The sequence below is a fragment of the Planococcus citri genome, chromosome 5 (assembly GCF_950023065.1).
Source record: "Planococcus citri chromosome 5, ihPlaCitr1.1, whole genome shotgun sequence".
NCBI classification, from domain to species: domain Eukaryota; kingdom Metazoa; phylum Arthropoda; class Insecta; order Hemiptera; family Pseudococcidae; genus Planococcus; species Planococcus citri.
In genome coordinates, this window is record NC_088681.1 from 11,979,625 (window position 1) to 11,995,602 (window position 15,978).

A 15,978-nucleotide genomic window follows, 5' to 3' on the forward strand; every position below is an offset into this window, starting at 1 on the left:
ACAAAAGTCCAATAACCGCGCCTTCTACGAGGTATCCTAAACAATGCGTTATGAAAAACAAATCCATTATGTCACGTTTAGAGAAATATATCCCATCAAAGGTGAATTCTTTATCCTCGGTCATAAGGGTCATGATTTCCACTATGGTTATTGTAGCTGAGAATCCGCCAAGCATTGTGAGAAGACGCAAATGCAGACCATACCTTGACCATAATTCTCTTCTATTCACACTACCTACTGTGATATACCAAACTGTACCAATGATCAAAAATAAACGAGCAAAACGAATAATTCTCATTATCACGGGTGGCTGGAAACACCAATACTTTATGTATTCGGTTCCTTCGAACGCGAACCAAATTAATGTATAAAGTATGGGAACGCTTATACCAAAAATGCAGTAAACTTTGAATTTCTTATTCTGAGTAGCGAGCGATGAAGGTCTCTGCAGGTAGATGGCAATTTTGCGAAAACACAGGAATAAATCCAAAGCGATGATGAGTTTGTAGAACGTGGCCGCCACCATTAGTTGATAAATGAAGAATGTAAAGTAAAAATTCAAATTACCCGACAAATTTGTTGCGTTCGTGATGAGCAGTACCAGTATGAATAATATATAAATGTAGATCATCAGCAGAAAAAAACAGTAAAAAGTCAAATTCTTTGTCGATAGACTTTTTGGTGTTGTAGTTGTGAAAAATTTGTACAAATGGATAATGACGCAGATTGTCGAGGATATGAATAGTCCTGAGAGAGATATGATCTGTATTATCTTGAATAGGTTTTCGTTTTCGGAATCCATCGCCATCGCCGTCGATTGATGTTACAGAGTTATAGTTACGTCGTCGTTCGAATAAGATACTAAAGTATGTTAGAAACCTAAAGCATAATATATAGATACCTATTCATTATTTTAGCAAAAAAATCGGAAATGAAAAACAGATAATTAGGTATAGGTACCTAAATTATTTTACTCACTTATATCCACGAAGGTTCTCATTTATTATAAAATAAATCCGGCAAAAAACAAAACAGTTTTTTTGATTGATGATGTGTTTAAGTTGTAGAATTATCACACATAAGACGTATGTAGAAAAAGTTTTCCAAGTTTCAAAAACAGCAACGACGAATGAGTTGAAAAGTTTTTTTTTCCGGAGATATAATAACGAAGGTTACTCATCAATTATTTTTCTTCGTTATCAACTGATTAATATGTACATCCCCACTTTCAAATTTATCACTCCGGAAACCCTACATCACTCACACCCATGGTAAATTTTACTCATCAACATTTCTCCGATTACCATTGAATTTCAAATTTGTTATATTTGTAGTTAGCATTCCATGTTGGAAAAATTTTGAGATCGGGATTGGGTCATGATTTTTAGGATTTTTGGAAAAATAGTGTCAGGTTAACTATTACCTATCGAAATGGGTTAAAATGTTGACCGAAAATCAGAAAGCAAAAGTCGATGGATGGATATTTCTAATTTTTCCGGTCAAAAATTAGCTATTAATGAAAAATCGAGTAATCGAACTCTAAATATCGATTTGTTTTCGATTTTCGATTCCATTCGATCGATCATGTTCGGAGTATCAAATTCTTTTCAGCCTCAATCGTTATCGATTTTCCGGCCAAAAATTGATTTATCGAACTCTGAAAATCGTTTTTTTTTTCGATTTTCGATTTCGTAAGATAGATTATACTGAAAATGAAAAATCAACTTCAGTCTCGAAAATAAATTTTCCCAGATCAAAAGTTGGTCGTGGTTGAGAATCGATTAATCGAACTCTAGAAATCGATTTGTTTCGATTTTCGATTCCACATGATCGTTCATGTTCGGCATATGAAATTCATTCCGTCCTCAATCATCAAAAAATTTTTTGCTCAGAAATTGATTATGAATAAAAATCGAATAATCGAACTCTGAAAATCGATTTTTTTTCGATTTTCGATTTCATAAGAACTCTGATAGATCATACCTAGACCTACTCGAAACGAAAAATCAACTTTAAATTTTCCTTGTTCAAAAATTGATCATGGTTAAAAATCGATTAATCGAACTCTAGAAATCGACTTATTTTCGATTTTTGATTCCATATGATCGATCATGCTCGTAGTATGAAATTCATTCCATCCTCAATCATCATAAATTTTCCGGTCAAAAATTGATTATGAATAAAAAACGAATTTAAATCGAACTCTGGAAATCGATTTTTTTCTATTTTCGATTTCGTAAGCTAGATCATACTCGAAATGAAAAATCAACTTCAGTCTCAAACATGAATTTTCCCCGTTCAAAAATTGATCATGGTTTAAAATCGATTAATTGAACTTTAAAAATCGATTTATTTTCGATTTTCGATTCCAAATGATCGATCATGCTTGAAGTAAGAAATCAATTCCAGTCTCACTACTAAATTTTCTTATCAAAAGGTGATCGTCAACTGATCATGATCGAAAATTGACTGATGAAACTCTAAAAATCAACTGTTTTTGATTTTTGATTCTATAATAATATGATATGATACTCGATAATGCTCAACTCAAAATGAAAAATCAACTCTTGCCTCAAAAATAAATTTTCTCGTGAAAAATTGATCATTATTGAACTTTGACCAATCGAATTTTAAAAATCTATTTGTTCTCGATTTTCAATTCCATATGATAGATCGTGTTCTCAAAATGGAATATCAGCTTTAGTCACTATACATATGTATATGTAGTAAATTTTCTGATCAAAAATAATTGATTACGATTGAAAGTAGATTCATCGAATTCCATAAAATAATTTGTTTTCGATTTTCGATTCTGTAAGATCAATCATGCTCGTGATAAATTTTTTTACCAAAAGTTGATTATGATTGGAAATCGATTGATCGAACTCTAAAAATCGATTTGTTTTCGATTTTTGATTCCATAAGATACTCAAAACGAAAAGTCAACTCTAGCCTCAAAAATAAATTTTCTGATGAAAAATAAATCATGGTTGAAAATCGACCAATCTATAATGTTAAAAATCGATTTGTTTTCGATTTTCGATTCCGTATGGATAGATCGTGTAGGTACTCGAAATGGAAAAATCAGCCTTAGCCTCTGTAGTAAATTTTCAGATCAAAAATAATTGATCATGATTAAAAATCGATTAATCGAACTCTATTAAATCGATTTGTTTTCGATTTTCGATTCTACGTGATCGATCATGCTTGAATTAAAAAATCGACTTGAGCCTCAAAAATGAATTTTCTGATTGAAAATTGATCACGATTGAAGATCGAAAATCATGAATTTCTCGGTCAAAAATTGATCTTGATTGAAAATCGATTAATCGAACTCTAAAAATCGATTTGTTTTCGATGTTCGATTCTACATGATCGATCATGTTCGGATTAAGAAATTAATTCCAGCCTCAGTCATAAATTTTCCGGTCAAAAATTGATCTTGATTAAAAAAATCGATTTGTTTTCGATGTTCGATTCTATATAGGATCATGCTCAAAATAAAAAATCAACTTCGGCCTCAAAAATGAATATTTTTTTTCAAAATGGGTTAAAATTTTGACCGAAAATCAGAAACGTCCATCGACTTTGGCTTCAAATTTAAATAGCTACATATTTTAGCGAAAATGTTTTTGTTTTTGAGCATTGTTGAAGAATCACGAGCTCTAAATTGGGTGTTGATTTCTTTGGTTTTTGAAAAATTGTTACAGTACTTTTAAAACACGAGTTATGAAATTTCAATCATGAAAATTGTACGCTTCTTTGCTCAAAAGCTCTGTTGTTGGCTTTCAAACCACGTTGAGAGGGCTACGAACGAAAAAAACGCTGAGAGAAAACTCTTAGTATAGTTCGTGCGATAGAAGGCGAAAAAAAAAAGTAAATTTGTTAAACCTTCTCATCGACGAATGTAAACATTTTGCAACAAATCGCTGCGTGTAACGGCCCGAAACGATAAATATTTTTACGACTTTTCACCCCCCCCCCCACTTTCCCTTCCATGCAACCCTTACAACTCATCTTCTCGCAGAAAAGCTACACGAACTACGACGACGAGGAGCTCTCCAGTAGGTATTCGCGAGCTGTTTCTTAAATTAAAGCTACATAAAAGAAGAAAAAGGAAAGCTACATTAACAACTATTATATAAGAAAGTGTTAATGCCGATAAAGTGGTGAAAACGAATTTCACGGCAATAAAAACACACTTTTCAAGTATCTGCGAGCTGTGCTGTGTGCTGTATAGCTTTCAACGTGGAAATAATACCTACCTACTGACGCTTGTTGTAGCGTTTGTGAAAATAGAGAATGAAATGAGGCAAAGAGAGAGAGGGGGTGAAATGAGGGAGAAAGAGAAAGAAAACACCACCCCGATACCGGCTGTGGGTGAAAATCGCCGGCTTAATAATTTCCACTTGTATCCATTTTATTTAGAAGGGAAAGGTAGGTACAACTACAAGTATACGAGTCGAGTATAATTCTATGGAATTTTACCGGGTTCGAAAAAGAATTTCTAACTAATGCTATATGGGTATTTGGGTATGTGTCGGTAGATATACGTATGCGGATATGGTTTTGGGGTGAAATTTTTCAACACGTGATTCGCAGCTCGTTGATGGTGACCAATGCTCGCTCGTTCGTTACCAATATTGCTTATACTTTTCTAATTTCAGCTCATTTATCCGATTCAATATCGAGGAAAATACCCCGAAGCGAAACTTTCACGCCCTTAATTGATTAACGCGTTTGCAATCGACGTACTGTGTCGAACTATACACTAATGGTTTTGGGCTAATTTTTAAACGTACTCGTACTATATGGTTTAAATGTATCGAAGAGAACGGAAGTGGAGCTTTTTCGTTTTAGAACTTGGGCTCGTATGATTATGTGATGGAGAGGAAAACTTGATGGAGTTGGTGGGGGGGGGGGGTGAGTACAGGGAGGAATATTAGGATGAAGTATATGGATTTTGAAGGATGTACATAGTTTGAAGAAATCAATAGCAGGGATTGTACTGGGCAAGTAACCGAGTTGCTTAAGTTCCTAATCCTAATAGTAACTTTTGGTTACCTACTTTTTAAAAATATTGATCACTAAAAGTTACTTTTTCCGAGTTTTTTCACAAATTTCCTATTTTTTTCAAAATTTTATTCAAAATTCTTTGAAAAAAAAACATTGCTTTTATTTAAATGGCATCGCTGCTTTTTCAGCGTTACGAATTTTGTATTTTCAGTTTTGATGATTTTTCTTTTGAAATGTACTTAGGGGTATTCTAATTTCAACAGGTATTATTATTTTTGAATTTCTCAATGGTTTTTAGTGGATTTTCACCTGTTTTGATTGATTTTTACATTTTGAACTTTGGTGGTGATTTTTTTTCAAAATACTTTTCCATGATTTTGCTCTGAATTTTTGCCGAATTTTATCACCTTGAATTCTCGTGATTTTTTTCATAAAAATTTTCCCTCGAGCTTGTTGTGATTTTATTGCTCAAATAGTCGGAATTTCTTTTTATTTCGGTTCGATGTTTTTTTTTTGAATTTTGTGACTTTTTTTCTTCGTCGATTTGGTGAGTCTTCTTTTAAATTTTTGTAGATTTTCCCCCATTCTGACGGGTATGATTTTTTTGGATTTTCGAGAGTTCTCTTTTTTCAAGTTTTTCGATGATTCTTTCGGAATTTCCATTTTTATCTCTTTTAAAATTTTGGCTAAGTTTTTCCAGTTTTGACAGACTTTTTTAATTTTGAATTTTCACGATTCTATAGTTTTGTTCTAAATTGTGGTCATTTTTTTGCCTAAATTTTGACTGCATTTTTATATATTTTAACAGGTTTTTTTTGAGTTTTGTGCTTCAAAAAACAAGCGATTTCTTGACTCACATTTTTGTGGGATTGTGATTTTTCTTCTTCCAAAAATCATGATTTTCTTTGAATTTTGATCTTTTTTTCTCGAGAAGGGAGAAAAGCTTCTTCAAGATTTGATGACTTTGTTTTTCTCATTTTCATCTTTTGTGATGGATATTTCTGCATCTTGATATCTTTCATTCGTTGATCCCTCTCTCTCTTTTCCTCTTATTCTCTTCCAGTTATGAGGGAAGGTCCTCCTGATTTCCCTCTCTCTTTGAACAATTTTTTTCAAATTCGAATTTTTTCTGTGTTGAATTCTCTTGAGTTTTGCTAGAAATTTTTCGATGATTTTTTTCAAATTTTTTTTGATTTAGTTCCAAATTTATACCTATTTAATTTTAATTCTCGTGAGTTCTCTGTTCCGAATTCTTAATGATTTTTGCTGAACTGAATTTTCGAGCGTTTTCCATTTTCATCATTTCCATAATTTTGTTTTGAATTTTATTGGTCCGTTTTTCTGCCTAAACTATTGTTCTTAATTTCGGCGAAACCTTTTTTCTTGAATTATTGAGATTTTTTATAAAATTTTCTCCTAATTTAGCCCCAAATTTTATTAATTTTTTCTGCTTAAATTTTTGTAAAATTTCCCTGTTTATAGAGTTTTTTTGAGTTTTTTTGGGACTTTGAGACTTGATGATTTTATTCAGAATTTTTTTGAAGATTTCTTGATTTTTTTCAAGTTTTATTCTTTTGAATTCTCATAGATTTTATTTTACAATTCTTCGACGATTTTCACCGAATTTTTTGTGTTTTCTTTTGTGTCTAAGCCTTTGTGAAGTTTTCGCAATTTTGATTTAGTTTTAATTTTTTCGGTGGAGTTTTTCTACTTTTAATCGAATTTTCATTCTGGAACCCTCGTGATTTTTTTAAACTTTTTAAATGTTGACAAAACTCTGTTTTTTGGTTCATTTTGAATTTCGCTCTCGAGTTTTATTCTTAGGGGCTTATGATTTTAATTTATTAATAGAAGATCACAAACAGGTTTTTCAACATTATTTTTTGACTACTTTTTTTTTCTCTCCAGATCTTGATCTTCACTCTGCTTCCTGTTTTGGTCATTTTCTCTCAATTTCAATAATTTTGTCGACTTTTTTACATTTTTGATGGGTGATTTTTTTTTCTTTTTGAAGCAAGGTACATTTTTTTGTATTCGAATTATTAAAATGATTTTCACAAATCACTTTTTTTCCAAATTTGGATTGCAATCTCCTCCCCTCCCCCGCCCCCCATTCCTGTTGATTTTAATAAATTTCCCATTCTAAAATAATTCTTCCTATTTGTGGAATTTTTTTTACAAATTATTGTTTATTATTTCTCAACACTCGATCACTTTTTTTTCATCAGATCCTCGCTTATGTCAACATTTCTGCTATTTTGAATCATTTTGGAGGAATCATTCGCGAACGAGATAATGTTGTTTCCAATCAATTTGGCGAGTTGAAAATAGGGTACCTATACCTATGCCAAATTTCAGCTTTCTAGGTCAATCTGATAAAATTTTGATTTTTCCCTCAATTTGATTTTCAAAAATTCACCAAAAATCGAAAAATGCACTTCAGCAATTGAAATTTTGTTTGATGATAAATTTTTGCATGCTCTTTCGATCCGCATAAATAAGGAAGTACTTGCTCGTACATAGGTAAATTATGTACCTGCTCGTACAATCGGAAACAAAGCCTCTCTATCTCTTACACAGACATTTACCAATTCTTTCAACTTCTTGTTTCTCTAAACTGAAAATTGCCTTTTCCCATATCGTAAACGTATCGTATCCCCCATCGATTAAATTACCCACATTATTCCAAATGCTAGTCGAAAATCTCGTACATATAGCCAAAGCCAAGCCAATGTATCGCTGAACTTGTTTTAGGCAGCTCTCAAAGCGCTATACACAAATCAATCAACTTTTCTTCTCTGCTCTGTCTCTCTCTCTCTCTTTCTCCTTCCCGTTTGCTTCTGTGTGCTCGTCAATTTCTCAAAACCTCGTCCAATTTATATTCGTCGGTGTCGGTGTGGCCTGGTGGAGTAAACCGTTGCCTTCTTTACTTACGCAGACGTACGAGTACGAGTACGAGTAATTTTTCAAGTCTCGGAAATTTCACGCTCGTTATTACGAATCGTGTTCGAGGCGCTTGTTATCTGTCAAAATGCGCCTATGTATTGACAGCTTTTCGCGTATATATAAGTATTTCGACATATACTACGTAAAAATAATGCCACTACGAGGCCTGTTCGTCAAAAAGGAAATTTTCACCGTTTCGAAGAAGAAAAGCGAACAAAAAAGAAAAAACGCTGGAAACTTTGTTCGCGTAGGTCTGCACTGTGCAGGGCTTTAAATTAAGAGTTACTCGGGTTTTTTTCGCCCTCTTTATTTTTTATATAGGTGGATAGGTCTGGGAACGTGGCGTAGTACGAATCAAATAACGAGAATACTTTTGTGTCTATATACGACGACTTATGAATAATTTAGAATACCTTTTTTTATTTACGCTTTTCTCGCGAGACTTTCGCCTCTTTTTCCTCACCTTCGCTTTCCTGTATGTAGGTAGCAGGTACTATCTTGCCGAAGAATATAGAATAAGGCCTACCTGTCGCATGCCAATCTTTATACGCTGACGTGTCGGTGAAATTTACATTTATTCGTTTCGTTTCGCGAAACCGTAGTGTAGTACTTCTTACTTGTATTTGCGGGGTTCGTCAGTGTCTCTCAGCGAGTTGAAAAAAATTACGACTAATGAGAAATTTACATTTACACGACCACATCGTCGTCATTTTGCTCTCTTGCATTTCTATGTAAATGCAGGAATAAAGCTCGAGCTTTGAGTTTCGCGTTGATTGAAATAATTTGCACAAGTATTTAGATATCAAACTTCAAGAAGTACTAGAGTAATTTCTAAAATATCTTTGAAAAATTTCAATTTTTTTGAATCACACCCGCCCCCCCTCCCCTCTTTATTAGAACATAAAAACTGTAATTTTTTGTTTTTTTTTTGAATTTCAAAAAAATAATTTTATGCAGAGATTTTTGGCAAAATTGAATTCGAGTTCTAATTTATTACTTTATTGCTTGCAATATGGACAGTTTTCGCTATATTTACAAAATCGAATGCAATTAAAAGAAAATGAAAGAAATTTCAAACAAAAATGACAATTTTTGGTAAAAAAAAAGACCATCGATTTCTGGTGGTGAAAAAGTGACGATTCCAGGAGAATAAAATCTGGCCATTTTTAGTAGAAAATTGAGAGAATTTTATATAAAAAAATTTACATTTTAACGAGAAATGAGAATTTAAAGAAAAATTACTTGCCCATCCAGAGGCCAAATAATGAGGAAATACAATTGATTTTGTTAGCTCTTTGACCTCGCAATCAAAATTAAGTCCCATGAAGGTGGTCTTTGGGACCCAAAATTTAAAAAAATGCAATACTGCGGTGTTGAGTTATGGATTTCTTAAGGTTTTTAAGTTTGATTTTGAAATCTGTTGGACGCAAAGTGAACATTGAATCTCGGAGCTGCAAGGAAGCTTCATTGATTTTCAGTAGCTTCGATTCCAATTCTATAATTCGTTTGATCCAAAAATCAAAATTTTTACAATTTTTTGACTTGAGGAGTTCCAAGCTGCCTTTTGAGAAGCTCAATAATTTTGATTTCGAGTTAAACAAAAATCAATATCATTGTACTCAAAATCCCATGATTCGTTTTACCGAAATTTTCCTGCGATAATTTACACTTCTCATCTGGCATATGACAACAAGAATAATTTCACCTCTTCCACCCCCCCCCCCCGATCCACGATCCTCTGGCACAATTTTTTTATTGAAGAGGACATCCTAAGGAACGTTTTTAAAGCAAACGCCAAAAAAGAATGTTGCTTTACTAACAAAATGGCGGTCATTTTGATTGACAGGACAACCGAAGTCGCAGATTTTGCTTTCCAACATAGAACTCGCCCGAAACTTTTTCAGCTAGACAAAATTGTACGTATTATCAAAAAAGCATGTAAAAATTTATCGCCAGCCAAAATTTGAAATGCTGAAGTGCTTTTTTCGATTCTTGGTGAATTTTTGAAGATAAAATTTAGGCCAAAAATAAGAAAAAAATCAATCTTTTACCAAATTGACCTAGAAAGTAGAAAGCTGAAATTTTAGAAGTTATAACCCATTTTCGACCTGCCAAATTGATTGTAAACAACCTTATCTCGTTCGCGAATGATTCTTCCAAAATGACTCGTTCGTGAACGATTCTTTCAATTTTGAAAACGACTCACCCGCAAACGATTCTTCCTGTATGACTCGTTTGTGAAAGATTTTTCCAAAATGACTCATTGCGAACGATTCTTTGAAAAATGAATCGTTCGAAAAAACGATTCTCTCAAAATAGATTCGTTCGCGAACGATTCTTCCAAAATGACCCGTTTGAAAACGATTCTTCAATTATTCGTTCGCGAATGATTCTTCCAAAATGACGCGTTTGAGAACGATTCTCCAATTATTCGTTCGCGAATGATTCATCCAAAATGACACGTTCGTGAACGATTCTTTGAAAAGTGAATCGTTTATGAACTATTCTTCCCATTTGGACAACGAATCATTCGCGAACGATTCTTCCAAAATTACTCGTTAGTGAACGATTTTTCCTAAATGAGAAATGACTCATTGCAAACGATTCTTTGAGAAATGAATCGTTCAGAAAACGATTCCTCATAATCTATTCGTTTGCCAACGATTCTTCCAAAATGACTCGTTCGCGAACGGGAACGATTTTTCCGGAAATGATTCTTTCGCGAATGATTCTTCCAAAATTACTCGTTTGAGAACGATTCTTCAATTAATCGTTCGTGAATGAATCTTCCAAGATGACCCGCTCGTGAACGATTTTTCCGCACTCATTGCGAACGATTCTTTCAAAATGATTCATTGCGAGCGATTCTTTGACAAAATGAATCGTTCGTGAACGGTTCTTTCAATTCTGACAACGAATAATTCGCGAATGATTTTCCAAAAATGACTCGTTAGTGAATGATTTTTCCAAAATGACTGATTGCGAACGATTCTTTGAAAAATGAATCGTTTGCAAAATCGATTCTTTCGCCAACGATCCTTCCAAAATGACTCGTTTGAGAACGAGTGTTCAACAATTTCTCGTTCGAGAATAATTCGTTTTTTCAAACGATCGTTTGCAATGAGTCATTTTGAAAAGATCGTTCACGAACGACTCATTTTGGAAGAACCAATCGCGAATGATTCGTCGTCAAAATTGAAAGAATCGTTCACGAACAAGTCATTTTTGAAAAATCGTTCGCGAATGATTCTTTGTGAGAATTGAAAGAACCGTTCACAAACGATTCATTTTTTCAAAGAATCGCTCACAATGAGTCGTTTTGGAAGAATCATTCTCGAAACAGTCTTTTAGCCGAATCATTCGCGAACGAATCATTTCCAGGACAATAGTTACCGTTCGCGAATGAGTCATTTTGAAAACATCGTTCACGAACGAGTCATTTTGGAAGAATCGTTCGCGAATGATTCGTCTTCAAAATTGAAAAAAATCGTTCACGAACGATTCATTTTTCAAAGAATCGTTCGCAATGAGTCATTTTGGAAAAATCAACAAATAATCGTTCACGAACGAGTCATTTTGGAAGACGAGTCTTCAACAATTACTCGTTCGCGAATAATTCTTCCAAAATGACTCGTTCGTGAACGATTATTTTGTCGATTTTTCCAAAATGACTCAGTGCGAACGATTCTTTCAATTTTGTCGACGAATCATTCGCGAACGATTCTTCCATAATGACTCGTTCGTGAACGATGTTTTCAAAATGACTCATTCGCGAACGGTAACTATTGTCCCGGAAACAATTCGTTCGCGAATGATTCTGCTAAAAGACTGTTTCGCGAATGATTCTTCCAAAATGGCTCATTGCAAACGATCGTTCGAAAAAACGATTCTCCAAGATCGATTCGTTCGCCAACGATTCTTCCAGAATGACTCGTTCGCGAACGGGAACGATTTTCCCGGAAATGATTCTTTCGCGAATGATTCTTCCAAAAGACTCGTTCGCGAATGATTCTTCCAAAATGACTCGTTTGAGAACGATTCTTCCATTAATCGTTCGCGAATGAATCTTCCAAGATGACTCGTTCGTGAACGATTGTTCCGCACTCATTGCGAACGATTCTTTCAAAATGATTCATTGCGAGCGATTCTTGTACAAAATGAATCGTTCGTGAACGGTTCTTTTAATTCTGACAACGAATCATTCGCGAATGATTTTTCAAAAATAACTCGTTATAGTGAATGATTTTTCCAGAATGACTCATTGCGAACGATTCATTGAGAAATGAATCGTTCGAAAAAACGATTCTCCAAAATCGATTCGTTCGCCAACGATTCTTCCAGAATTACTCGTTTGAGAATGATTCTTCAACAATTACTCGTTCGTGAACGATTTGTCAATTTTTCCAAAATGATTCGTTGCGAACGATTCTTTGAAAAATGAATCGTTCGTAAACGGTTCTTCCAGTTCTGACAACAAATCATTCGCGATCGATTTTCCAAAATGACTCATTGCGAACGTTCACGAACGATTTTTTTCAATCCAGAAAATGACTCATTCGCGAACGATTCTTCCAAATTGACTCGTTCGAGAATGCTTCTTCAATTACTCGTTTGCGAATAATCCTTCCAAAATGACTCGTTCGCGAATGATTCTTCCGAAATGACTCGTTTGTGAACGATTCTTCCAAAATGACTCGCTCGAATTAGTTTACAGAATGAATTTTTTTTTTTTTTTTTTCAATCCAGAAAATAACTTATACGCGAACTATTCTTCCAAAATGACTCGTTCGCGAATGATTCTTTCGAAATGACTCGTTTGTGAACGATGCTTCCAAAATGACTCGTTCGAATTGGGCAGAATGAATTTTTGCTTTACAATTACATTTAAGTTTCAAAAATTTACTGTTGATTCCAGTAATTTTCAAAAAGTTGCTGGAGGCTCCAAAATGACTCAAACTTACCAGCAGTCGTCTTGATAACGTGTTCAAGTTAGAAAATTTCGAATTTCCAACTTCATTTTTCGATGCGAATTTTGTGGAATTTTCAAGTTGCAAAAATCTGCTGGAGGCTCCTGAACTGCTCAAAACAGGTTGAAGCAAATTTCAGCTTTGTAGGTTAATTTTGGTAAAATTTTGATTTTTTCCCCTCATTTATAGCTGAAATTTGATTTTCAAAAATTCACCAGAAAATCGAAAAAGGCACTCGAGCACCTGAAATTTTGTCTGGTGATACATTTTTGCGTGCTCTTTCGATCTAGTTTTGTCCAGTGCAAATAATTTCGTGCAAGTCCCCTTTGTTGGAGAGCAAAATCCACGATTTTATTGGCTGACCTGTCGATCAAAATGGCCGCCATTTTGTTTTTAAGGTCAACTTTTTTCTGGCAAGTTTGCTTTAAAATGCTCCTTAAGATATCCCATTGAAGAAAAAAGGGTGTCCTAGAGGATCGGTGGGGGGGGCTACAATTACCTATTCCTATGGTCTATTCTGAGTGCTGTAAATTCGGCAACGCTGCAACCCGACCCCCCCTTCTCCACCGTTTCAATCGAACCATCTCCAATCGAGTGGTATTTTCTGTTCGCTTTCCAATTCAGTCGAACGTAAAAATGTCATCTCGATGGCGAAATACCATTTATACAGCTATATCTGCGCGGTACTTCAGCTATGAAAAATGATATTCCACCGCAAAGTCCGCGTAGTAGTGAACTTTCGGTTCGTACGTACACATACTAACTTAAACGTATACTCGTATTTAGTGTAGTAAGTGGCCATCGAACATAAACAATAATGGAGCAGTCTGAGTAGAGTGGAGGGTATGCTATGGTGTGGTATGGTACCCCTGCGAAAGCTCGCGTATACATTTTCATCAATCTTATGCACCCTCCTCCTACCCCCCTCTTCCTCCTCTTCTACAATATCTTCTCTCTTTGCAGCATTTTCTCAGATCCTGGTTGTTTTTTTCTTCTCTTTTTCATCTCTCTGGCGAATTTATACAGTTCACTGGTTCTCTCTGTCGAATTATTTTTCTCGTTTTACTGCACTATACTTGTCTATACCTACCCCCTACCCCCCTTACTCGATGGTACGAGTATATTGGAGATACATTTATCATGGCACCTAGTATTTGGTGTATGGAGGAGGATGAGGATGCTACACTCTTACTCGCAGGAGCCGCAGGATGAGGACGTGAGCCATATAACCATATGTACCTATTCGATTGGGGAAACGAGGAGGTATGAGGATCGTTTGTATAGCGTATTATAAAAGGGGAATATGTAAATAATAAATTCGGTTTATACGTTTACAAAACGGTGGCTGGCGAACTCGCCTACCTCTAATGTTTATTATTACGCGGTCGCCAGCGCCATTTTACTGCCTGTATTGCCGACTATGTTTATATTTATCTTTCCATATACTCGTACTACTGTAGTAGAAATACATACATACGTATAATAATTTATTCGCGCAGTTTGAATTTATTGTACTTGTATTATATAGGTACCTATTTGTGAGCTAAAAATGTTAATGTTTTCCTCGTTTTTTTTCCTCTCTGTTGATGTTTTCAGGATGAGAGAATTCGTGGAAGAAAACGAAAAAACCGATCCGCTCATACATGCTCCGGATAAGAAAAACAATCCTTGGGCTGAGAAGGGCAAATGTATGATCATGTAGAATTACCTCATATACCTACCTGTATATCGTCGTTCAGCCCCCCCCCAACATGTCCCTCTGTTCCCAGCCCAGCCCATCATTCCCTCATACCCTTGTACCTCCTCCTCCTCCTCCTCCCCCCGGCCCTATTTTTACATCCAATTTTTCTCGATACAATTGTCTCAGCCATTTACCTCATCTTATATATTTATGTTGTAAACGTGTACATAAAAAAGTTATATATCTGTCAACGTACCGTACTTATTTTGGAAGGAAGAAAACAAAAAAAAAAAGACGACGACACGAGATTCAAGAATACTTTATAAATAAAGAAGAAAAATTCATAAATAGAGAATCAGCCTCTCTCAATCGCTTAGATAACGAATAATGTAGCTTACCCGTACACATTTTATTTCATTTTTATGAGATATTTTTTTTCATTTTATTTTTTTTTCCTTCTTTTATTCTCAATTCTGCAGCGAACCCGAAGCGGTGTGTTACTTCACGTTGATTTTTTTTTGTTCGTTTATTCGTAATATAAAATTTATGCTTTTAATTTTAACAATTTTTTTTTGTATTATTTTTATTACTATATCAAGGGAGATATCTTTATGCCCCCTTAATATTTTTTGTTTCGATGAACTCACGATGCCAATCGTTTAAAAACTAAAAATTTCCATTCTGATTACGTTCCACTTACCCTAGGTACGAATCGAGTACCTAATTAATGATTTGTACTAATTTACCTATAATTATCGTGTTATTAAAATGGAGTATTTTAAAATTGATTAACATGTAATAAACTAATAATTAATAAAAATGTGAAAGTATCTATCCGCTACAATAGTATATAATAAACAAGTCGAAAAATGTAGAAAAACTCATCCTTTTTCCTCGATCCAATTTTTTGTTTGTTTTTAATTCAATTTTCGATATACGTAAATTACCTATAATAAAGAAAAAATTATTAGACGACGAAGATTGGCGTATATATTATGGCAACACTGTTCAGGTGTATTGTGATTGTGCGTGTGTGTGTGTAATATGATACGCAATAAATTTTTTAAAAATTTGCTTCTTGGTATTTTTTTTTTTTAATATTTTATATATATTATATTTACTTATAATATATTATGTATTTGTAATTTAAACATTTGAAAATTCATCATTTGATATGTGTAAATAATTCTTAGAGTACTTTACTTCTCCTTTTTTTTTTTTTTTGTAAATAAGTCGTGGTAAATTCACGTACCTACCTATGTATTTATTTTCTTTTTTTTTGAAACGATCAACTTTTATTCATGTTTTTACCCCTCCCTATGATTTTTTTGAGTCACTTTTTATCAAGCTTGTCATGTTCGGTATGTT

At 34.1% G+C, this 15,978-nt stretch overlaps 1 protein-coding gene across 2 annotated transcripts in view; it reads left to right on the top strand.

The window, feature by feature from the left end:
* Positions 1–15,684, top strand: part of Ggamma30A (guanine nucleotide-binding protein subunit gamma-e) — a 268,461-nt gene extending 252,777 nt beyond the window's left edge. For both annotated transcript variants that reach the window (XM_065366433.1, XM_065366434.1), the window contains exon 3: positions 14,526–15,684. In XM_065366433.1, coding sequence (XP_065222505.1) covers positions 14,526–14,631 — 106 coding nt within the window. In that variant the 3' untranslated portion in view covers positions 14,632–15,684. The remainder of the gene's footprint in view (positions 1–14,525) is intronic.
* Positions 15,685–15,978: the final 294 nt, after the last annotated feature.